The sequence below is a fragment of the Cheilinus undulatus genome, linkage group 12 (genome assembly GCF_018320785.1).
Source record: "Cheilinus undulatus linkage group 12, ASM1832078v1, whole genome shotgun sequence".
Lineage (NCBI taxonomy): Eukaryota > Metazoa > Chordata > Actinopteri > Labriformes > Labridae > Cheilinus > Cheilinus undulatus.
Genome location: NC_054876.1, coordinates 41745626 through 41771213, shown reverse-complemented (window position 1 = coordinate 41771213; position 25588 = coordinate 41745626). Strand labels below are relative to the sequence as shown.

The window sequence follows — 25588 nt, the reverse complement described above, 5'->3', positions numbered from 1 at the left end:
AACTTTTGCCACTCTTTAAACACTTTTCTTCACTTATGTTTTACCATTTGTATCACTTTTTTCCCATTTCTAATGAATTTTTGATACTTTTAACCCCTTTTTACTAGTTTGGCCACAGATTTTTGCTGCTTTTCCCCACGACCAACCCATTTTGGCCACTTTTAAACCACTAATCAACATTTTTGTGACCCATTTTCACCACTTTTTTCCTTACTAAACCTTCATTTGCTGCTTTATCCCACTTGTTGCCACTTTAAACCCACTTTTGCCAATCTTTAACCATTTTTCACCACGTACCATGTCACTTTACCCATTTTTACCAAATTTTTGCTACTTTTAATCCCTATTTACTAAATTGGCAACACATTTTTGCTGCTTTTTGCCACTTAACACCAATTTACCACCCATTTTTCTATTCTTATCCCACATTTGCAGCTTTCTCCCATTTGTGCCACTCTTTCACCCTTTTTACCACCTATTTCTGCCTTTTTTTGGAACTTTTTGCTTTATATTTTGCAATTATTTATTTATATGCCCTTAAAAATTATTACAGTTCCTGCTATCTTATTTTCTGGCCTGTTCTCTGTTGCTTTAATAAGAGTGGTTATTACTGAGCTTATATGAAAATATCATTATCAGAGCTTCACTTTAAAATGGATCATGATTTTCCTGACGTCCATGGGCCCCCCGATTGGCTGGGCCCCAGAGAGCTTCTCCCTTTCTCCCCCCTTATTGGCGGCCTTGGTTACAAGCATTACTGCACCTGGATTTGTGTATGGACTCCTTGTAGGACGTGTATTTGTCTTTTCTCCATTCAGACACATTTTTAATGTGACTGTGTACATAGAATCATGATGCCAAACTTTGACAGTCCAGGAGGAATACAAAAAAACATTACAGCCCTAATGACAACCCTAGCTCCCCAAAATAAAAACCTTTTCCATGTACGTTCAAGAAGACTCTTGACAGAATGTGTTTGCATTTTGAAAAAAGTAACATTTTGTACGGAAAAGTTGCAAAGCCTTCAGTTTCCTTTTTTGTGCACCTGTGTTAATCTCCCTGTTCTCATCTCCTGTTCTGTGCAGTTGTGAGTCAGAACCTGGTGACGGACAATGTGTCGGTGGTGGAGGGCGAGATGGCGATCATCAGCTGTCGGGTGAAGAACAACGACGACTCGGTTATCCAGCTGCTCAATCCCAACAGACAGACCATTTACTTCAGAGACATGAGACGTGAGTAATAATCGACATTACCAGGTCCATCACTGTCAGGAGAACTGTCAGCTGTGGCCGAGGTTGCTCTGCTATACTTTAGTGTGCTTACTTTAGCTTAGCTTGTTTTGACTGGAGGAAAATGATGCTCACATGACACACTCTTCTCAGCCACATACAGACATGAAATGACAGGTTTCTTTTGAAGCCGCAGCTAAAGCTGCTAATTTCGATTTCACTTTCCTACTTTATATGTAACAATGCAGAGTGCATTCAAGCATGTACTCAGGAATAAAATACAACCCCAACATGGTCTTTACAAGCTGAATGGCACTGCTGTTTGGTGTTTTCACTTTGTCTCCCATAAGTAGATTTTATTTGTGGTTGGTTTGTTTGCCTGGTGTTTTTCTGTGCCGACACCTGAACAACAGGTCAGAGTTCATTCTACTACAAACATTCAACAAAGTTAGAATATTTTTAGCTGATTTTTCTCTGTGGTTTCACTTGGCACTAGTTTATATCTTGATTCAATGTCTGAATACTCCACAATTATCATAAAAAGAGTGTTTTTTCCAGTGTCCTAGTTTGCCCTCATGACACGAGAGTAGTTCTCAAATTGAAATCACGTAAACAATGAAACATAAATTTGATAATCAAAGAGCATCTGTTTTTTAAAGTATTTCTCCACCAGGAAGACTTTGCATAAAATTGCATTTGCATTACCTAAAACAAGCGCAAACACAGGAAACGCGTCTTTGAAAGACATTACAACACCAGAAATAAATGTCCAGACATTCCTGGTAACCTTCCTGAAGCTGCTAGCCTATCAGGGATGTATGGATGCCAATTAAAAAACGATACACATATGAACAATTTAAACCACTGATGAACAAAAGAGCATTACAATCCTTTTCTTAAGAGTTGCAGGGGGTGTTTTCAGCTTGTCTCTTGTCTGACATAGCTGATGAAGAGAGGTGTACAGACTTGGCAGAAGCAAATTGAAATTGTGTGATAGCAGGTTTTGGGCCTGTCTTATTTAAGATGCTGCAGCTGACCATAGTGTGCATTTGAAGGTCAATAAAGTCACAGCAGAGGCTCCTCCTTCGTCTTATCCCATCATACAGAAGATCCATCTGGTCAGCTGTAGCCATAGCCAAACACATTCAAAAATCTTTGCTTGGCATTATTTTTCCTGTTTTTGTTAATTTCATTACTTTTAAGTGCATAGCAATTATCATAATAGTAATGTAAAAAATGATATCAACAGCAGTTGGGTATGACACAATTTTCCATCATTTTCATAGCAGAAAAAAAGGTGACACCTTCTTTAAAGCCAACCTCTGTAGTGGTAAATGGACTGGAGCTTGTATAGCATTTTTCTAGTCATCTGACTCCGCCCCTGACTCCGCCCTTCTCAGGAAATGGATGTGGCTTAATGGATCAGGAGAGGAGGGTGGAACGTTCTTTCAAGTGGGTAGGGCCAATAAAACGTGGGGGCAGTGCTAACTCCCCACATGACATCATGAGGGGAAAATCTGAGAACTTGTTTCAGGACAAATTTTCTGAAGGTGGGGAGGAAGTGCATTTTTCTGATTCTTGGGGGGATTGTGGACAGACCTGGGGCACATTTTTTGTTAGACAAGCCTGAAAAAGTGTATTTTGAATAATATGTTACTTTTAAATTATTTTCTTAGGGATGCATGATATTTTTGTCATGATATTGGCAGATATTAGCTCAAAACGTGAATTATCATATTGGCAAATATGAAAATTTCTGCCTATATTCAAAATGATCTTTAGGCTGTAAAAACCTGACTGTATCAGCTGTTAATATTGACCATATGAACAAATAAGTTAAAGGGGCTCTATGTAAGATTTTTGCTTTAAAACTTCCCACTTTTGAGTATATAATGGTGCGCACTTTATCCCGATGTGAAGAATGAGGCTCTTTATGTCTTCCTTGTTTGCCTGTATAAGCCTGTGGAGTCGTTTCTCTGTGAAGAATTCGGGTCAAATTTTCCATGAAATCTCAACGAAAGTGACGTCAGGTACTACGTAATGCGTGCACCCCCTTGCTCTGTTTATACCTGACGACGGCGTGTTGAATGGAGAAGGCTGCTTCCGCGAGTAAACGACCAGCTAGCTCAGCCCAAACACCCACAAAAACTCCGCGAAAATATAAAAAATTAGGGTAGCTTTATCTGCTGAAGCCCGTCAAGCTAAAAGATAGTGTGACCGATGCCAGGGGGAAATAAAGGATAAATATCGGTGAAGTATTTGAGAAATGGAGGGAGCTTATCTTGGCGCTCTGGATGAATACCAATCCAGAGATGATCGTCTTTCTGTTGAAAAGGTAAGGCATCACTCCGGACCATGAAATACATTGTAGTGTTTCATGTTGTATAAAACATATGCTACATCACGTTAGCTTGCTTACGAAGATGCTTTCCAAACAACGAGAATGTCACGTTGCTCATTTAGTGTTTTCCGGATAATATTGCATCTTTTTCTTGCTTCCTGGCACTGGACTCAACTTACTGAGTTTATTTTTTGATACTTAGTTCGTAAAATATCTTCAACACATAATGTAAGCTCTCTGATATCTGCAGTCGAGGCACCATTATCAGAGCAATGTTTGCCCTGTTGCTTCTGCTCTAAAACGCTTCCCATTCAATACACTTTACACTCATAACAAGACAATAAAATTGGTCAATGCTGCACTAAGTAGCTAAGTTGTTCATTCATAGAAATGGTCTCGAAAATATCGTCCTTTTTTAATCACCTCATATGAACCAATATTTAATTTTGTGCCATGTCCGCACTAGAGGTTCAAATATACTTTATTCATTTTCATTTTTGGTTCGTGGAACTTTTAAGTGTTACTTCACTTACCTCCTCTGTATACATGATGCCGGTAAATCACCTTGGTCTGTGTGTGCATCAGTTGATAATCTGGAGCCTCTTTCATGAGCAAGGAGCGCGCCATCGTGGACGAGCAAGTTGTAGTTCGCCTAATGGCCGGCGCTGTCGCTACACTGATATTTTTCTAAATCTTGCATAGAGCCCCTTAAATGGAGTTTTAGGCTGGTTACATTTTTTAAGGACTGAAATTTAAGTTAATTTGTACACTGTTAACTTAAGATTATACAAGGTCTAAGGGCTGAAAATTTTGACCTGAGTTACATTTAAATATCATTTCAAATATCTGATATCGGCTAAAACCAAATATTGTACAATCTTGTTTTTTTTTTTTTGGTTTGTTTGTTTGTTTGTTTGTTTTTGACAGAATAATCTCAAAATAAAATGAAAATTTAAATCTAATTTAATGAATTTAGTGGGTAAAAAATCTGAAATTTCAGTTGAAACATTGTAAATAACTATATAACTTTAAAATATAAAAAGTATTTCTCATATATACAGAAAACAGTTTTTATTTTATTTGTCAGAGAACTGAAGAACAAGAGTTGTCTATTATACTGTGATACCAGTATTGATCTCAGGATATATTTTCAGTCATGTGTGCTGACATTCGTAGCTGACATGTAAACTTGTTGCTGTTAAGGAAACAGTCTCCTGTAAAATATCATTAGGAGGTAATAATCTGTCCGTCAGATGAGAAAGTAGACTGTAGCTGGAAGCACGCTCTCTCTCCTGTGAGAGAGAAATCATCCGGCTCTGCCGGGTCTTTGTGTGATTGATATGGCACGTGTTTAATTATAGTCTGAAGTAGTCTGATGTGATAGGCTGACGTGGAAATCAATCCCGGTGAGGCATTTATTTATGTCAGTTCATTTTGCAAGCCGCTATAAAATGAGACAGACCTCTGACACATCATTTACATTTGGTGAAATCGTAGTCAACCTGCAGTGAGGAGAGGAACCTGATGAATGAACACAAACGTCATAAACGGTGTAGTTTCACCAAAGCATGTGAGCAGAGCAGGCAGAAAAGTTGTATTACACTAATTAATATTCTCTTACATTACTTGTGCTTGCAGGGAGCTGCATTAAGTTTGACCCTCATGTCTGCAGCAGGATTAATACAGCGTGAGGTTAATACAATCAGCCAAACATGCTCGGCTTTCAGCATGTCTGATTCAATAAAAGCAGCTCGTGTCCCTAAACATTTAATGACCTGTTATGTTTATTCTTATCCTGCCCAGTTATCATGTCTCAGCTCTAATTAGCTGAGTGCAGTCGGACACTCTCTGTTCTTTACGCTGTCTTGGATGATTTCGGTTCATTTACTTGTGTTTTTAAGCCCGTGTGTTGAGAAATGTTCGCCCAGTAGATCATTTTAAAACGATGTAAAAGCAGCATTACATTATATCTCCAATTTAATAAGATTTATTTTTTTATCATGAATAATAAACATATCTGAAGTTTAGCAGTTCTTCAGTGACAGCATGCCATTTACTGTGCATTCAGTAGGCGCTTATTCTGCCTCCTTAGACATGTGTTTATAAGCATTCTGTGATTTCATATCAGGAAACCGTCAAACTGAGCACTTTTCATTTAGGACAAGATCACAGTGTCAGTGGGTAAACAGTGTGAAGCTGGTTTGCAGAAAGTGGCTGAAGAGCTTGGAAGCTGGAGGCATTTGCACATTTCTCCTACTTAGCAAAGAGACACACCCTTTTTATGCCCATATAAGGGCATGAGATGAAAGGGCAGTGTGCAAACACAGAAGGCACACAAGAATGAGAGAAGCAAGATGTCTGTAACAGGTTTGTTCCGATTCCAATACCAGTATTGGAAATATGTCCAATGCTGCATAAAATGCAGGTATTGGTATTGGCAAGTACATGAGTTTATGCACGAGCCGATACCATTTGGTTTAGCTTTATATGTTGCTTCGTTTAGCCATGCTAACTGTTAGCGCTATAAACTGGAAATCAGTTCTGCATCGCTGCCAGAAGGCACTGCATGCACGGGCTACCGTTTTTAGAGCAGCGAAGAAAAAACAAAGGACTCACTGCAGCAGCAAAGAGTGGTGGCTGTGTGACAGTTTTTCTCTGAATGTGATCTTTAAAATGCCTTCCGGACCAGCGCTGTCCTAAACGACAAGAAGTGACAGTTTATCAGAGGTTAACTGACCTTTGAACCATAAATCGTTGCCTCTTACTTGAAGCTAGCTGTTGTGCCTTCCCTTTGAAGCTACTGATGCCTTTGAATCCTGTAGGCAGCATTTTCAGCGAGCCTGGAACTCGTGTGAGACTGGAGGACTTTAATGATTAGATCCATAGTAGGCCTGGGCTTTTAATCGCAGATTAGATTAAATCTTAATATGGCCTGCTGCAATTTTCAGATTGCAGAAGTTGCAATCAGGTTCTTCCACACTGAACTCATCGAAAGGGGCTTTCTCCAAACTGTCCAAATTTGAATTAAAAAGGTCGATGACTTGAAATTATACTGACTGTCATTTGCATCGACTATTTAGGAAAATCTGTAAAAAAAAAATATGCATCTTGATGCACTGAAACATAGAGGAAAACATCAGGAATATTACTGCAGACAACAAAAAGTGCAAAACCAGTGGAAAATAGATCCAAATAAAAAGGAGGCATCAGCCACAGCCTAATTTGCAAATCCCTGTTCTTACATCCCATCTTTCAAATGTCATCTAGTATTTTATTTCCGGTCTTTTATTGAAATAACTATGTACACATGATTACTCCCATACTTCACATTACTCTCACTGACTGAATCTAGATAAATCCACATTTCTGCATGTTCTCCATAATGAGCTTCATCTCTCAGATATTATGCCATATCTTGAGCTGCTGCCTGTGTGCTGTGTGGTCCTTGTACATTTTTAATGCCGCTGCACTTTTCTTGAACAGACGTCCAACACTGACATAAAAACATACTGTACATGCACTGCTGTTCTTTCTGCAGTCTGATCCTCCACAGACTTCCTCCCTGCTGGGTGCTGAATGTCAGACCCTCTTCCTCACCTACCAACCCCCTCCTTAGCCATGTTAACCGCCTCACAAACATACCTTCTACATACGATACAAGGCAGCACCTGCAGTAAAAGAAGCCCTAATGCATATGCTAAACAGAGCCTGGTATTTATCTGCTGTTGTGCCAACTCCCACAAGCTGGCTGTCAAGGGCAAGGTGTTCTTCTTTGACGGGGGTCTCCTTGATCTCCTGTGATCCCTCCCAGGCATCTTCGCCGCAGCTGCACTGCTTCATTATGACATGGACTCCGGCAGGCAGCCTCCAAACAACATTCAAAATATCGCATCTGCCATCTCTGTCTGAGTCCACACTGCTGGATTATGGGAGATGGAGAGCAGGAGAGGGTGAAGGGACAGAGGAAGAGTGCTTTGAAAGTCGCAAAAGTTGGTCTGAAGAGTAGTTTAACTATTACACATGCTGCCGTGACACTGCGTGACCACACAAAGTTGTTCTGCAGTGATCATTGAATTATATGCAGTTCAGTTTGTTCATAACACGTTCTGATGACTCAGAAAAATGCCCTTTTCCTAGAAGGAACTGCTTTGTTCCATAAGTAGGCAATATTGCATGAAAGGGAGTGCTATTGTCCCTAATATCAGAAGAGAAGCTGTGGTTGTATCATTAAAAAAAGGCATGTTTAGAGCTGCTTCGGTAGCACTTGTGCTTATTAGGAACCAGTTGGAACAATCTAGGCCAGGAGGGACAAACACAATCACAGCAGAGGTTGGATTCTGAATGTAGGTCTAACCTGAGAGCTTAAAAGGATCAACATTTAACCATTAACTGTTTACTTCATTTTCACCAGTAATAACTTAGGGATAAACTAAGCTCTGATGATAAATGATTTTGAGATTAAAAAAAAGGGTCAAACTGAAACATTTAAAGGCTAAAAATCTGAGATTAAAAAGCAAAGTAAGTGTTAGTTCAACAGGACAAAACTCAAAATTAAATATCAAAATAATGTTTTAGGCATATAAATCAGAAAAAAGCCAAAATGAGGCAAAAATATGAGATAAAATTCAAATTCTAGTTAAAGGGTCAAAATACATTCTAAATCATGAGTGTTAAAGGTCAAACTATAAGATAAAATTCAAAATCACAAGTTTGGTAAGTCGAAATATGACTTGAAATTTAGAATTTTGAACTAAAATGTAAAAATATGAATTATATTAGAAAAAACATTAGTTTAAGTTGTAATTGTAATTTGCATAATTTAAAATATAAAATGAAAACACAAATTGATTTCTTTTCCCACATCCCTGACCTTCTATCTATTTTGTAGATTTTCTTACATTTTAAATTTTAATGACTTGTCAACGGTTCTTTAAATCATCAAGCTTAAATTTTACATTTTTATACTGTAGGAAACCTGCAGACCTTATACTGGTGGGCCAGCTGTAACCAAAATATAATATGATCTTGTGGGCCAGTATAACTGTACCACAGATGGGATTTGGCCCCCGAGCCTTTAGTTTGATACCCCTGATGTAGACTAAGGGTGTTTTCACATAAGGTACAACTGTTTTTGGTCTTTCCCCCCTCATCCCCTGAGAGCATTGCCTATTCCACAGTCTGATACAGTCGGCATGCACGTAGGTTTGCAGATCTGCCAAATAGAAAGAAGAAGAAGCAGCCACCTGTGTCGACATTTGTTTATATTCTAAGTGGAAAATGGAGCCCATCCTGCAGGACACTTTAAGCTTGTTGTTGATTTTAAGCCATAAACACAACCGTCTTTCTACCTCCACATCTACCCTGAAGATTATCAAGCATGTATGAGATTACCAGTTCCAGATAGAGATGACTCTGACTTGATCAGGAGCAGTAAAATAACAATATTGACACTAAAATTCCAAGGATTATTGGTACTGGTTGTGATGAGCCTCAAATTGTGATACACACCTTCAGCTAAGCAAAGCTGAAAATTGGCCTCAAAATAAAAGAAGCAGGCCTGAGAAAGCATCTCTGGATCTACAGGAGATTCAGCACAAGCATTCTGAATCTGACTCATACTTGTAAAGTCATATTTGGAAAGTTGGCTTTCTTCTTCTTGCTTTGGTGCTGTTTGTCTCAGCTCTAATGACCCTCAGTCCCTCATACTGCCTTGAATAAACAGCACTGTGAGTTCCACAGATGTTCCTGCAGAAAAGAAGTTAGAAAGCGTTGGGTGGCTGTGTTCACCCCACACTAAGAAACAGCAGTTTACCGCTGTGACAAGATAAACATGATGCTCCAGTAGGTTGTTGCTGACTCTATTGTTATAGCAGAGTATGCACAGATGGTGATGTTTCCATTGCACAATGACCTGTTTAATAAGTGAATACTCTTGTGCAGTATTCACAGTCAGAAGAATTATACAGCTGCAAGGTTTTAACTCAAACTCTCAAAGTACCATATGTTTTACATATTTTTATCTCATGTTGGTTGTGAGATTTCCACTTGTGACTTTTGCAGCATTTGTGTAGAGTTTTAAACAGGTGATGTAATTAACACTTTACATTCATCTTAGATATGACACTGGCATGTTAACTAGCAAAAGTATCCTGATTTTTCTTCAGCTTGAGGCCTTTAGATCATTTAAACACTTGTATCTTTCACTTTGAATGACAGAGTTACTAAATCCTAGAGTTTCAGCTGAGCTGTATCTACCCTGGAAGGTAGGATAAAATAAATGTGCCAGAGACCAGGGACCCCCACTGTCCCTGAAGGGGGTTGAACACAGCCATGCACATTGAAGAATAGTCATGTGCAGACAAAGCCACCCATTAGACCGGGAAAAATGGAGAGTTTTCTGGGGCCCAGTCAAACTGGGGGCCAGCAAAATCATGGTCCATTGTAAAGTTAAACCGTGGTATTTTATATTTGACCTGAATAATAACCACTGTTATGAAATTAACAAACTTTAATTCATTTGTGTAAGTAGCCCTCTTAAAAATGTAAATCGTTTTGTTAAAAACAGAATTAAAGCACGTTATAAATAGCTAAAACTCTTTTTTAATGGCAAAAAATCGTGGGAAAGGTGGTGAAATTATATTTTAAAAGTAGCAGAAATGGGTGAGAAATGCCAAAAATTAGAGAAAAGTGGCAGAAAATAACCAAAAAAATGGCAAAAATGGGTATATTAAGTGGTAAAAGGGGATTCAAAAGTGGCTGAAATGGCATTTAAAGTGGCAAAAAAAAGGTGGACATTAGGTGAAATGGGATTAGAATTGATAAAACTGGCAAAAATGGGTTAGCTGAGGCAGAAATAGTCATAAATTGGCAAAAATGGGCTTTTCAAATAGTGAAATGTGGCTTATAAAGTGGTAAAAGGGGTTAATAGTGGCAATAATGTGTCAACAGAGCCAACAATAGGCAGAGAGTCACAAGATTTAGTTTAGAAGTGGCAAAAACAGGCAGAAAAAGTGGTGGAAAGGGTTTACAATTGACAAAAATGGGTTTTAAGTTGCAAAAATGTGTTAGAATTGGCAAAATTGGTGCAAAAAAGTGATAAAAATGGGTTTCAATTAGACAACATTGGTGTAAAGTGGCAACAGTGTAATTCCAAAATGTTCTTAGTTTTTTAAGGTATCTGGAGACCCTCTCTCAGTGTCTTGCAACCCCAACGTTGAGAACCCCTGGCCTAGAGGACCTCAACAGGGAAGCATCCAGGGGGTATCCTAATCAGATGCCTGAACCACCTCACCAGGCCCCTTTCAAGGCAAAGGAGCCAGTTGAGCTCGGCTCTACTTCAAGCTCCCTACAGATGTGCAAGCTCCTCTCTAAGGCTGAGCCTAGACACCATCCTGAGGAATCTCATTTTGACTGCTTGAACCTGGGATCTCAGTATGTAGGTTAATACCTAGGTTTCATAACCATAGATGAGGGTTGGAACGAAAATCAACCGCTATATCAAGAGCTTTGCCTTCCAGCTCACCTCCAGGTCCAGTACAATGTCTGCAAAACTACTCCTGAAGCAGCAATCCACCTGTCAATCTATCACTCCATTCTTCTCTCACTCATGAACAAGACCCTAAGGTACTTGAACTCCTTCATTTGGGGCAAAAACTCTCTTTCCTCCTGGAGGGAGCAATCTACTGCTTACTAGCAGAGAACCATGGCTTCAGATGTGGACCTGCATGCTGACTTCTTTGCACTCAGCTGCAAACCACCCCAATACCCACAGAAGGCTCCTGGTTTGAGAAGCCAACAGAACCACAACATCTGCAGAAGCAGAGATGAAAATCAGAGGTGAAAATCACAGACCCTTACCAATCCCTTTACCATACTGATTCTGACCATAGCTATTATTAGCCATAATGTCACAACTATACAAGGCAGACTTCCCATGAGCAACCTCAGTGTGAAACCGTGATGTAGAAGACAAAAGTTTTGATGTTGTTTTAAGAAATGTATGTGTTATTGCAACATCTGAGGGTTTTAGTTGCACTTTAAAGTCCTCCATAGTTTCGCTAAAAATCCTCAATTTCTTTTGCTAACTTTTAACAGCTTGTGTCACTTCTTGAACATTTCCTCCCTATGTGCCAAACTGCTTGGCCTTGCAGCATGAATAGATCACCGAACAAAGATGCAGGAACATCTTACCACACTGCAGACCTAATTCCTAAGCTTGTAAATCAATCTCATGCATCTTTTTTATTTCTAAACAAAAATAACAGATCATAGCATTGTCGAAGGCATGGCTAACACTTTGGACTCCCTTGCCCTCTGTGTTCTTTTCAGCACTTAATGTTTCCAAGAAGAAAAGGATATGTTCTCCTGACTTTACACACAAAATAAAATATTGTCTTCTTTCTCACACACTTATATTGTTAGTTGTTTAAAAAGGCTGAGTGGAGCATTCATGCACTTGAACAAAAGCGCTGTCCTTGCTCTCATGTGGAGGAGGAGGAGACGTTTCTGCTTCAGTAGCAGTGGGTGATCCGTCCACTGAAGGCCGGTAGAGTTCAGGGTAAAAGTTTATGTGAAAACAGCTTAACGAGGAAGCTTTGAGAGGGACTACTTTTACAGTATGTTCCCACATGAAGGACACAGTTTGACTGATGAAGTAGTTGTGCAAGTTTTTATAAAATCAGAGTAAAACTTGTCTCCACCCAAGCCTAAATTGAAATACCGCACACAGGCTTGTCATATCATGGGTCACACTAAAGCATCTAACAAAGAAATGTTCTGTCATGTTCTGCATGACCCCTGACTTTAACAAGAAATTACTTGATCACAGCTTCACACTTGAAAAAGGGACTGAGCGTGTCGAGCATCAAGTTGAAACAGCAGGAGAGAGTCCGACTAGAACAAGCCAGCTGAGATGAAGAAGTCATTAAACTCACTCTTGGTTTTGAATATTTTTGAGCCGCTCTTCATCTGGTGGAGTTTTATTTTAAAAAGAGGAGCATTTTGTTGGATTCACAGCTAAATTAATCACTAGGGGACTGGACCCACCAAGACATAGAGCCCTGATAAAACACCCTCTCATGATTTAAGGGTTGGCCGCTGAATATCTATTAAGATATTCAGACATAGAACAATATTAGTACTACTTTGAAGAGCAGACCCTCTACTAAACAAGTGGAACAAGCTTCTGGTTTAAACAGGAAGCCAGTAAAATAATGTATGAAAACAGATGGCCTTTAAATGGCCAGCAGGGGGCGACTGCAGTGCTGCAACAAGAATTAAATTAAACCGAAGCAAATGAAGACAAAATCCCGTCTTGGTTCATTTGAGCTTCACTGAAAGATTTATTAAATGCCTTTTGTGCTCTTTCCAAGAGATTTTATCTTTTCTTTTCTGATATGGTGGTACTGAGGCTTAACCTGACACGCCAGATGGATTTGTTTCACACATCCATCTGGGAAAGCTTCAGTAGGAAACGTTTGAGAAAAGGCAGAGGATTTGAAAAAACTTGGTGTGATTGGATAAACGTTCTGTCTATCACATCTCTACGGGACAATCAGAGCAACAAAACATGTGACATAGCTACTGAGGAATAACGCGAAACATAGCGACTGTAGACATGTAAGTACTCGACTTTTGTCGTTTTTGAAAAGAAAACAACTCACTGCTGTTCTTTGTTCTTCTTTTAACAAAGAAATGTTGTCAAGTTCTCATAAAACTGGCGCTGTAGCAGCACCCACGCTAATCTCTTCCGCCATAACTACACCAGCTCTTGCTGCTGCTTGTTTACGTCATGACTCTGCTGCGCCTGAAAGTACTGCTCCTCATCACTGATTGGTCCTGTCACTTTCTAGCCGGGCCCAAACGGTTCAGATGGAAGCTTTGCAAGATGGATTCGCCAGTGAGAAACAAGGAAACGGGCGTATCCATCTGCTTTGCAAGGTTAATTGAGGCTAGGGGTTATGCATAATCTTATGCAGAGAAATTGCTGCATGAAGAATATGGCCCACCTAAAATACACCTTTTTGTCCATCACTGAACTAGCCAAAAGTCAAGGTTGCCCAGCCTTTCCAATATGCCAACAGCCACCATTGGCCTTGAAAAACACCTATTCAGAAGCCACAATGTCACATTTAATTCAATCTGTTGTTTCAAGTACTCTTCTATGCAGTATGATGAGGGTTTTTAGTACATTTAAATACTATTAAGACTGCTCAAGATCATAAGACAAGACAAGAGCATGGTGTGTTTTTTTTTGTTTTTGTTTTTTTTTAAAGATGTATTTTGGGCTTTTTAGTGCCTTTATTCAACAAAGAAGGACAGTTGATAGAGTCGGAAATGGGACGAGAGTGGGGAGAGTCATGCGGCAAAGGACCACAGGCCAGATTTGAACCCAGCTGCCCCTGTACATGGGTAGCGCCTTAGATTGCTAGGCATCTATGCGCCTGGCATCTTGTCATTCAGGATAGTACCATAACACTGTGCACAGGGACAGCTAAATGGCTACACTTCACTCAAGGGTGCCAAAAGCCAATAAATGACATCACTATAGCAGCATTTGCTGATTATATGTTCCCATAATCTATCTGGTGATTCTGCCAGTGCTGGTCAGATCTGTATACAGCCTTTTGGACTTGGTGGGCTCAAAATTACAATCACTTAAAGGGATACTTCAACATTTTGGCAAATTTGTCCATTGCCTTAATTCCCATAGTCTTAGTAATAGGTTCGATACCTTCAGTTGTCGGTGCAAGCTGTTTTTACATCGGCTGCTGCCGAGTTTGGACCTGCTGTGCCAACTCAATGTAAGCAGATGGTATTCCGGCTTTCCCTCATCAAACTCATCAAATACACAATCCAACAACTCCAAAACGCTCTCGTGGACAAGTTGTGACCTGTACATTCACCACGCTATGAAATAATCTTGGAACATTATGAGACGGAGATGTTTTAAAGCTAAATGCAAAGCCGGAACTACACTCCAGGCATGGCTGCTGCACTGTGTCACTCCGCCCAGTGGTTTACTCAAGAAATAGTTCCGAGTATTTGCTTCATGCGTCATAATGTTACATATTTATATGTTGTTATTTGACATTTTTCTAACTTAGTGTATAAAGATATGCTCATATTGTTTACTGTGAGTCTGAATTATCATTCAATAAGTTAAAACAAATAAAAGTGTTTTAAAAGCACAGCTAGTTGTATCAAATAGAAAATGTCTTGTTTTTCTAAATGGAAAATGACTCTTCAACATTTCTGAAATTTCAACAACACTCAATGTAAGCATGACTACATGTAAGATGAAAAACTGGCGATGCTTTGGTTCGTGGACCACAAAGAAGAGCACTTAGGAGCTTTAACAACATCTGAACCTCTTCAAAATTGTTGCCATACTCTGAATGATACGGTTGAATCTACAGCCTGGTGATTTGGCAGCCTGGACTTCACCTAGAGTGGGGAGGAGGCTGGTTATAAGAACGTAATTACCCTCGCCCCACCCCGTCTCACCCAGTCTGACACCCGATAATAAAACTTTGATGTGCTCCTCTCAAAAAGTAGCGGCAGCCACTAATCACAATTGATTGCAGCCACTTAGGCGAGGCGCTCTCATCATCTCTAGCTCTCTCTGGATGGGAGTCATCCTCTGCTGAAGCTAGAGAGAATGAATGAAAAAAAAAACATTGAAATGAAATGCAGAGAAAGAAAGAAGATGAGACAAGAGAGGGGGAGAGAGAAAAAAATGAGATGAATTAAAATCATGCAGTTAGGAGAGGTGAAAAGGGGGATAAAGAGCCATTAGGGAATATACTGATCCCAATTCTCTCATGTTTGGCTTTCAGCTTTATTTTCAACACAAGACTCATTCCATCTTATTTTAGCTTCAATATAAGCTGTGTTTCAACAGTGAGATCACAGCAGCCAATGGATTTTAGCTTGTGTTTGCCTTTTTTTAGTTCCAGCCTTTTCCTAAGTTCTTATTTGAGTGTAATATTTCAGGTTTTTACATTCACTACAGAGCATGAAGTTAATATCAATCAATTCATCAGGTGGTCATGCTGTAATAAAACTGAGAGAAACTGTTTAAAGGGTTCAGTAAGATTCATTTTAGGGATATGGTGGGCAAATGTTTATGTTCAATTATTGTTTTCTTTTGCAATAAGAGCACAAAAGTTCAACTAATGTTGGAGTTTTCATTGATCATATAATTTCTCACCCAGACCAACCTTTCTCTTCCCCTAGTTTTGGCCTCTTATAGTCATGCAAATTATGCACTATTGCAATTTCCTGGTCCTCTGTTGTCTCTATCTGGATGTCCAAGTGTCCTTGGATGAGGCACTAAAGCTCATATTGTGTGCTGTGAGCAGGTTAGTGCTTTGTATGGCAGCTGTGTGCGAGTCTGTGTGGGTGCATGAGTGGCTTTGGAAAGCACTTTGTCCAGCTCTACTTGGAAAGTGATATCTATACCCAGTCCATTTAGTATTTCAAAACTGTAAGTGCTGAGTAAAGATGGGATGATTCTAGGACAACAGGGTTGAATAGGATATTCTCCAACTTTAAAGTCTATCTCAAATAAATGAGTATAGTTGATGTACCTTATAAGAGCCATTTGTTGTTGAAACACCTGCTCTTCATGCTGCCTGAAAAGCTTTTCCATTTAAGATTGTTCACAGTGTAAAATGTGGATAACAGAATCCACAGTAAACACTAGAAAAATAAGAGGGAAAAGGGAAAGCTTCTATAAAGGTTCACAATTCTGCCCAGTCACAAGGTTTGTTACACAATGTTACATCAAAGCAGCAGGCCTTGCATCTATAAAGGCAAATCCCACCCACTGTTGCTTGGCAAGGAATGAAGGTTCATAGAAATGCAGTGATGCAATTTAACACATAAAAATGTTTGGAAAATATCTGCTTTATTTGTCACAGTGTGTTAAAATATCATCATCCACCAAACATTTAGCTTAAACTCAAATAACTGGTGCAGCAATATACTGTTGTCCCAGAGACAATGATCAAATCCCTATTTCCAAATATCACAATTGTTGTTTAAAAAAGTTGCCAGATTCTCCTGCCATGTTGACTCATCGTGTCACTGATTCATGGCTCTTCACGCTGACATTTCTGACATAAATAAGAGTCAAATTAATCAAAGTAAATCCACAAAAGATGCCATTAAATTATACAAGAGGACAGCTGGATAATGTTGGATGGTGGTGGAAAGAAGTTAAGAAAAGAAACATGAGGTAATTCCCCATCACGGCTGGTGATGTCATGGGCTCAGATTTTTGCCTGCCCAAATTAAACCAAGCCAGGAAAGAGGTTGGTGTCAAGGATTTCAGGCAAAAAACTCAAAAAGGGAGGACCCAAATGCAGATAACACAAAAGGATTCAATTAACAAACAAACAAAAGAACTACTTACAACTAAACCCTAGGAATCAAAACTCAAAAGTCCATAAAACAAAACAAAACAAAATCCACTGGGAGCATGAGGAAGCACGGGGAAGACATATGCAATAAACCGACACAGACACAGGGAGACACAGGGAGTGATTAACAATGGCAGACAGGTGTGGACAATCAGACACAGGTGAAACTGGTGAAGGATAATCAAAGTGGGGGGAAACTCAGGCAGGAAGCAAAACTGGAATAACACACAAGGGAAAGCAACTACAAAATAAAACAGGAAACATGGGACCTAACACAAGAAGCACACAAGGACTGAAAACTGGACACAAGAAGCAAAACTACAGAAACACTGAAAACACAGGAGGATACAAAGAACCAAGGAGTGAAACTCAAACACAGGGAGTAAAACTAAACATGAGACATAGGAATTAACCAAACATGAAACACAGGGAATGTAAAACTAACATGAAGCAGGGAATTACTAAACATGAAACACGAGGAGTAAAACTAGACATGAAACAAGGAATAACTAGACATAAAATACAAGGAGTAACTAAACATAAAACACAGGGAATAACCTAAACATGAAGCACAGAGAATAACTAGACATGAAATACAAGGAGTGATAAAACATAAAACACAAGAAGTAACTAAATACTAGAAACAGGAAAATACTACACAAGAAACACGAGGGCTAAAGGAAAATCCTAATAAACTCCAAACCTAATACAAGATCAAACTAGAAATCACAGAATTCACAAAGGATAACCATAGGAAAACTCAGAAACATAATAAATCAAAACCTGGATCATGACAGTTGGCATATATTTTAAATGGTCTAAATAAAAAAGACAGTCACACATAGATCTCAGTGTTTTCACATGTTCACAGAAACCTTCCTGTCCTATCCTGTCCTGTCCTGTCCTATCCTATAATATTCTTTCCTTTCCTTTCCTTTCCTTTCCTTTCCTTTCCTTTCCTATTCTATCCTATCCTATTCTATCGTAGCCTAGCCTAGCCTGTCCTAGCCTGTCCTGTCCTGTCCTATCCTGCCCTATCCTAGCTTAGCCTAGCCTAGCCTAGCCTAGCCTATCCTATCCTATCCTGTCCTGTCCTGTCCTATCCTATCCTGTCCTGTCCTATCCTATCCTGCCCTAGCCTAGCCTAGCCTAGCCTAGCCTAGCCTAGCCTAGCCTATCCTATCCTATCCTATCCTGCCCTATCCTAGCCTAGCCTAGCCTAGCCTAGCCTATCCTATCCTAGCCTATTCTATCCTATCCTATCCTGTCCTGTCCTGTCCTAGCCTAGCCTAGCCTATCCTATCCTATCCTATCCTGCCCTATCCTAGCCTAGCCTAGCCTAGCCTAGCCTAGCCTAGCCTGTCCTGTCCTGTCCTATCCTGTCCTTTTCTATGCTATCATAACCTGTCCTATCCTATCCTATCCTTTCCTTTTCTTTCCTTTCCATTTTTGTCCATTCATATCCCATCCTATCCTATCCTATCCTAGCCTAGCTTAGCCTGTCCTAGCCTGTCCCCACCTGCCTTAGCCTGTCCTAGCCTATCCTAGCCTGTCCTGCCATGTCCTGTCCTGTCCTGCCCCAATCCTATCCTATCCTATCTTATCCTGTCCTATCCTGTCCTGTCCTGTCCTGTCCTGTCCTGTCCTGTCCTAAATCGGCATCATGGTTTCATATCATGTGAGTTGACCCCTGTACAAGATAATGCATTTTGTTTTCAGCAACCCACTGAGAGTTCATTAAATCAGATTTACTGTTTATCAGCAGAAATCAACATGACCAATGATACCGCTCTTCAGGACCTCTGAAGGAAGAGTATAAGTTTAATTGTACTTCATCAGCTAACTCCTTAAGTCTCCTTGGCTGTACTTCAGGGCAGCTCTGCCTCTGTTATCTCTGTATGTAAATGAGCTCTCACATCAGCTGTAAAAACTGATAGATCAGATAATTTACAGCCTTTCAGAGTTTAGACAGACCTTTCTTTCCCAGAGACTATCAATTACCTTTGTCAGACATCAGTGATGTCCTTCTTATGCCATCAGATAGAATAGAATAAGAGGAAGAATGGGTCAAAAAGGGCATGAGGCTAAAGGTCACACTCTTTTTTTTTTTTGAGGGAAATGCACAAAGAGGACTGAAATATATCTGTTCCAGTGTACTCTGACGTAACAATAACACAAATGTCTGCAGTGTTACCTAGCTCACCTTCTCTTTGCCACCTTTTATTGTGAGACGCACCGCTGTGTTGGACCCTGCTGTGTGAACCAGGCTGTTGTCCATCCTCTGTCCTTGTATGACTGAGTCTACTGAATTTCTGAGTTAATCTTGAGCTGGGGGAGCTGTGTCCTTGCCACAGTGTGTCTACATTTCTTTTCCATGTGTATTAGAAAGTATTTATTTATTCAGCTCTTGCTTATACCACAATGCCTTATTTTGAAGTGACACATAAGAGGATTATGAGATCTCTGAGAAACGCTTTTGTGAAATGGATTATTTTTGATTGGCAAGGATTTTGTCAAATTGTTGACACTCCGAATATTTCCTTCAAATAGAAATAGATGCTTCGCAGTGAAAAGGAAAGAGTTGGTAGTTATTGACATTGACATTAAGTAAAATAAAAATAAAGTTTTACCTCATCAGAATTGTTAGATTTTTGTTGTTTTGTTGGTTTGCCAGTTACACAGATTAAGCTTTTACACAGAGTTTGGAAGAATTTGTCTCCCCCCCCCCCTTTTTTTTTTTATTGAAGATAATCCACTGGAAAAAGGTTTCAAATTCCAAGTAGCTTACATTGAAATTAATCCAGTTTCTTGATTCTTTTTTTCTGAAATTAAGGAAATTGGTAAACTTTTGTTTTGTCCCATGATTAATTTTCAATTTTGTTCTACAGTGCTCAATTTAGAGAAATCATCAACATCACTAATGTGGTCTCTTGTGAATTTTAACAGCTGATTTAACAAGTTGAAGAAAGCTGCTGGATCATCAAAGTTTTGTTGCTAAGAAAAGGACAAAGTTATTTTATGTAGCCTGCATGAAATCAAAGGGCTGACAGAAAATGGCAACAGTTGTCTAAAATAAAGTGAAAGTGCTGTAAAACCAGGTCCCAGTGCTTGATCCAAAGGGAAATCAACTGGACTAGCTTGAGGATCAAATTTTGGTTAACCATGACCAGTATAAATGAGAACCTGCACAGACAACCAGCATCTGCAAAGAACAATGAATGAGAGCAGATTTTCATTTGCATCAGGATGTGCAGTTGGTGAAGGTGGCAGCTGCACTTGTAGTGAAGACACTACATGCCACAGCATTTTATACTGGTGTATTAGTCAAACCAACGCACAAGATGATGCCCACTTTTAAAATTAGCACATATGTCCCTTTTAAATGGTGCCATATTTGTAAGGAACATGCCTTTTTGGGATGAGCAGCAGAGCTGAGTATGTGGGTTTCACCCAAGAGAGTGGGTTTTATTAGAGACTACCTCCAGATTTTGGGAGTGGACAGAGTGGAACGGCCTACCAGCAGTCCTGACCTCAACCCCATTGGACACTTGTGGGATCAGCTCAGGTTTGCTGTTGGTGCCAGAGTGACCAAGGAGGAGGTGCCAGGCTGCTGTGGCTGTGTATGGTTCTTCCACACACTTCTGTCTGTCAAATGAATAAAAAGTTAAATTTAATGTGTCTTGTTTCTTCAAACTTCAATCATCCAATCCACCAAACACCAAACAAGAGTCAATGGCAGAACAAGTTGTTTGGCATTATCAAAGTCCTGGATGTAGCCCACATACTCAGCTCTGCTGCTCATCCCACAAATGCATGTTCCTTACAAATGTGAACCATTGAACAGAGAAATAAACAGGCTTTCCAGTGGTGTAAGACTTATTGTTGAAGCATTGCTACAACAAAGAAATGCTCTAACAAACACACATTTCCTTACTTTTTGAGCTGTAGATTAAAAAAATTGGAATTTAAAGTATGTCTTATACACAGAATTTTGTAGCACTTTTTTCAGTTGACACTGAAAGCACATCATAATTTCTCCAAGCAGCAACCAGTGTTACTACAGATCAGACAAGATTTTCATTCTGGTTATTTAGATACCTTCCCTAAATGTTAGCTGTACTGTTTCCAAATCTTAAATGGATGTAAAAATTACTTTTTTGGCAAAAAACAATTTGTGTCATGTTTTATAGATATACCACATGTTTTCAAAGCAGGACCAACCAGACATTTGATCTGATCATCTTTCAAACATTGTTCAAAGCTCTCTGATTTAAAAAAAAAAAAAAAAAAAAAAAGTTTTTTGTTCTGAAAGGATCCATAGAAATCCATCTAAGAGGCTCTTGCTTTGTCTTAAAGTCAATGTATGACTAAGATCAACAAAAGTGAAATAGATTTGCTTTCATGACAACTTTATAAACTTTCACAGTTGTATTACTTATCATATTTAAAGTTGAACTCACTCACTTGACTTTCCCTTTGAACCCATCACCTCATCCTGTCTCTACATCTTTATAAATTTTTAAAAAGCTGAAAAACTAAAAGGCACACACACACACACACACACATACACCCCCCCCCCCCCCACACACACACACAAAAACAAATCACTTGTAAAGAGAGACCATTTTTTTCAAATACTCTTCAAATCTAAAGTATTTCTTGCTCGGTTTGTTATTTCCCAAGTGTAAGGTCAAGTCGTACGCTGATGACACCTTCCTTTGTTACAACTTTGTGGCTCACCAGGCTTTTCCTGGTTAATTTCTCTTTTTGGTGACCTTTAGACCACAACTGGCTTTAAAGCTTTTCTTGGCTCCAACAAGGACAAAACATTCAAATCCTCTTTGTGTAAAGTTCAACTACCATCTGCCCATATCATTATCTGAGCTCTAATTCAGTTTAATTCAATTCAGTTCAAACACCTTTATTAAGCCCTCCAGGGGCTGTGCATTAAACAAAGATACACAGTGATGTCTGAAACTATGAGTCTGACTTAAATTAGATATATTAATAGACATTATCAATAAAATACCTAATTAAACAGGTGAAATTTCACACAATATTGGGTCAAAGGTCAGTTTGCTCTCTGCAGTTCTCCGTGTTCTGCAGCTCTGGCATGTTCTAATCTGGTGAAAATGAATTCAATTAAATCATTAGGATTAAAGTCTGACCCCTGGTTTTAATAAGGGTTAACATGGCTTTTGAATGTGCTGCACTAATTAGAAGCATCTTATTCATTTGCTACAATAAAAGCCCCATTGTTCCCAGATAAAAGACACTGATAGCTGTACCAATGGAAATGAACCTTTAATAAAAGATGTTTGTTTTGCTTTTATGTAAAATTTGTGAAGTGGAAAAATCATGAACAGAACAAAATGAGACTCTTATCCCATTAAAGCCTGAATACACAAACTATAGCTAGAAAATTCTAACTTTTTGAAACTGAAATGTTTATTTTACTTTGTACTGATATCCAAAAAATCCATATTTCCATCAAATTTAATATTTTTTTTAATCTTATTTGATACGTTAGGTGTTTTTGGTAACTGATAATCCACTTGAGGGCATTTTTTATCATTTATCAGATTGTTCTCAGAGGGTTTTTTTAAATAATTTATGATAATATTGATTAGATAGAGGTATCATAAAAGTTTGTTTCAATGATACAACAGGCTTCAAGAGGCTAATTGCTGAATTTTAAATTGCTTGGATCAAACATTGTCCACATCTGTTTCTGTTATTGTTGTTTTAGGGTATTTGTTGGTCTTCATTTCTGAAAAGACAATCACAGATGGGGAGAAGTTAGAAATGGCAGCTGCTCTCTCATCCTTATAAAGTGTTTGTGTGTATTTACCTCTGCCAAGCAGGTTATGTGATCGGCAGGGTTTGTTAGTTTGTTTGTTTGTTAGCAACATAACTCAAAAAGTTGTGGACAGATTTTGAGAAATTTTCAGGAAATGTCAGAAATGGCATAAGGAAGAACTGATGAGATTTTGGGAGTGATCCAGATCGCCGTCTGGATCCAGTAATTTTTTAAAGGATTCTTTACTATTGGGAGATAGGGCTAATGGCAGAGGTCTGCGCTCTCTGAGTGCTTTACTAGTTTGACTTGTTTTGACAGTATACCACTGTATGAACACCCTAAATGCAGTTTTGTACTCTTAAAATCTGTCATCCATCCCTAAAGTGACCAAAAACCCACAAAAAATAAACATTGTCAAATACAGGTGCTGAAAAGTCGTATGCAGTGTTGCTATTGCACGTCAAATTTGACGTGTAATATTAAGGAAACTGGTAGGGTTGGAGAATCTAGAGCCAATGAACAAGCCATATATTTATGAATGTTTATATGAGACAGTTGTCACAGATTTTAGGTGGGATGTTGACCAGAACTTCCTGTGTTCCCACCACTTTTGTCAAGGTACTCCAAATGATAAGCATTCATAAGGAGTCTCAGATAGAAGGCATATAGAGGTCAGGTGACCTGCAAGCACAATTACCTGCCACACAGTGTAATGCAATAAGGCAAACATGAATGATTAAGATTAGGACTGGAACACAATATTTTTTTTTTTCTAAACTCCAATTGATCACATAATTACAATGACCTGCCAAGGTTGTTTTCTTGCATTAACGCTTTCATCCCAGGCCCTTTTCCAGTGTAAAAGCTAGAAATATATGTAATGTGGACTGGTTCCAAATTCTTATAGAATTCTCTTCAAGAATTTGAACCAGTCCAGACACCAAATGCATCCTGAGCAAATTAACTGATGCGTGATGAATGATAGATTCAGTGATATGTCACAATCATATCTGAGTTTTTATTGGCCCAGAGCTGGCTTATGTGGGAGTTAGTGGTTTAGTTTGTTTGTTTTATGGCACTGTGGTTCCAATGTATGTATTTGATTTTTAATGACATGGCATTACTTTAATAATTCATTTTAAATTATTTCATGGACCCCCATGCTGTGGCTCCCAGTTTGAGAACTACTGTCCTAAGACTGATTAATTAGTACAATGATTAACGTCACCAGTTAATCCAACACCAGTTAAACCATGACAACAGCTGTACACATCAGACAAAATATATCACAAAAATAAGTTAAAAATTCTGTTTTTTACTTTAGATTTTAAATAAAAACAAATAATAAAGTATTATATGATTGTTTAAGATGTGGTTCATTTTTTATAGATAATTTCTGTTAGAGCCGCAGTAGCCCACCTACGGGTCCACAAAGGGGGCTTGGCCCCCTGTTTGGGAAGCACTGTGTTAGTGGATTTTTTTTTCTACTAAAAGTGTAAAACCTGAAAATGACTCCATCCCTCCTCTCTGAAACATTGAGTAATGATTAATCATTACAGGGCTGTCAAGATTAATATCATTAATCATGATTAATTAAGGCCCACAATTAGTGCAGTCTAAAGTCACAGTGATGTAAAATAAGTCCACCAATGCTTTTTAATGTCTCCTTTCCTTTCCTCCTCCTAGTTTGAGACAGAAGATAAATCTAACATGACCCAAAACCAGCTTTGAATGCAAAAGAGTGAAATTGTAATATGCAATAAAAAGAAAAAAAAAAATCCAAAATCCTAGATCATACTGTGATGTCCTGTAAGAAGAACAGTGTGAGCGTCTGCAGAGATCAAAGTTTGCTCTGGGAGTATTTTTGTCAAATCTAGATGCAGTTCTTTTTTTTTCTCTCTTCTCTATTAAATGTAGTGACAAAAAGCCATCTCCATTCAGCCTTATGGTATCATTTAAATGTGTCTGATGTTCTTGTTTAATGATGCACAAAATCAATTGTGGTGATAAGTATTCTCACAGAAGAGCTCCCCCTCCCATTCCCTCCATTTCTATTGCTCTCTCAGTGTTGATTTCTTGACATTAAAGGCCGATATTACTGCCGTACAGACGCCTCATCTTCCTCCTGTTCATCATGTGTAAAATCTTAATGTAACCCACTGGTTTTCCTGTCTGTTTCAGTCCGTTTGGGAGTGTTGTATGTCAGAACTGTTCATGTTTAATACGTTAAGCTGTAGAGAAAAACACGGAGCCAAAGGAAGAGTACACCGATCTATACTAAGAGAGTGCAGAGTGCAACGAGCCCAGAGTTGCTGTCAATCAGAGCAGAATTTATCAGCACATCAAAGGAGGATGGAGATGGCTAGGCTTTCATCTTAACCACATGTTGTCATTCCACATTACAGCTGATAGAGCCAGCTTAGGTAGGTGGGCAAACAAGGTAAGCCAAGATGAAAGTGGGTGCAGATGAGGAGGAGGCAGGATTTATGGATTTGTCCTCAATACCGCTGTAGGCCAACTAGAGGACAGCCAAGGTTGAGGCCTCTGTTAATACCCACCATGATGCTAGCATGTGTTGTATGTCTGAGGTTTTTTTTTTTTTTTTTTTATGAACACCACTGAGTTATCAAAGTGAGAAATGTGTCCTGGCTTTGATTTTTCTCCTTTTTCATGCCCCAACTGTGTTGCATCATGTTTCTTCTCTGATTGATTGATTGACTGATTGAATTAACATTTCTACTCTCTGGAAAGTTCTTCGATGCATCCCTGAAAGTGTGATGCACTTAAGGTGCCA

At 39.0% G+C, this 25588-nt stretch overlaps 1 protein-coding gene across 5 annotated transcripts in view; it reads left to right on the top strand.

The window, feature by feature from the left end:
* The window catches only part of cadm1a (cell adhesion molecule 1a), a 712922-nt gene that overhangs the window by 546930 nt on the left and 140404 nt on the right, over positions 1-25588 (top strand). For all 5 annotated transcript variants that reach the window (XM_041800657.1, XM_041800659.1, XM_041800658.1 and 2 more), the window contains one exon: positions 1086-1232. In XM_041800657.1, coding sequence (XP_041656591.1) covers positions 1086-1232 — 147 coding nt within the window. The remainder of the gene's footprint in view (positions 1-1085; positions 1233-25588) is intronic.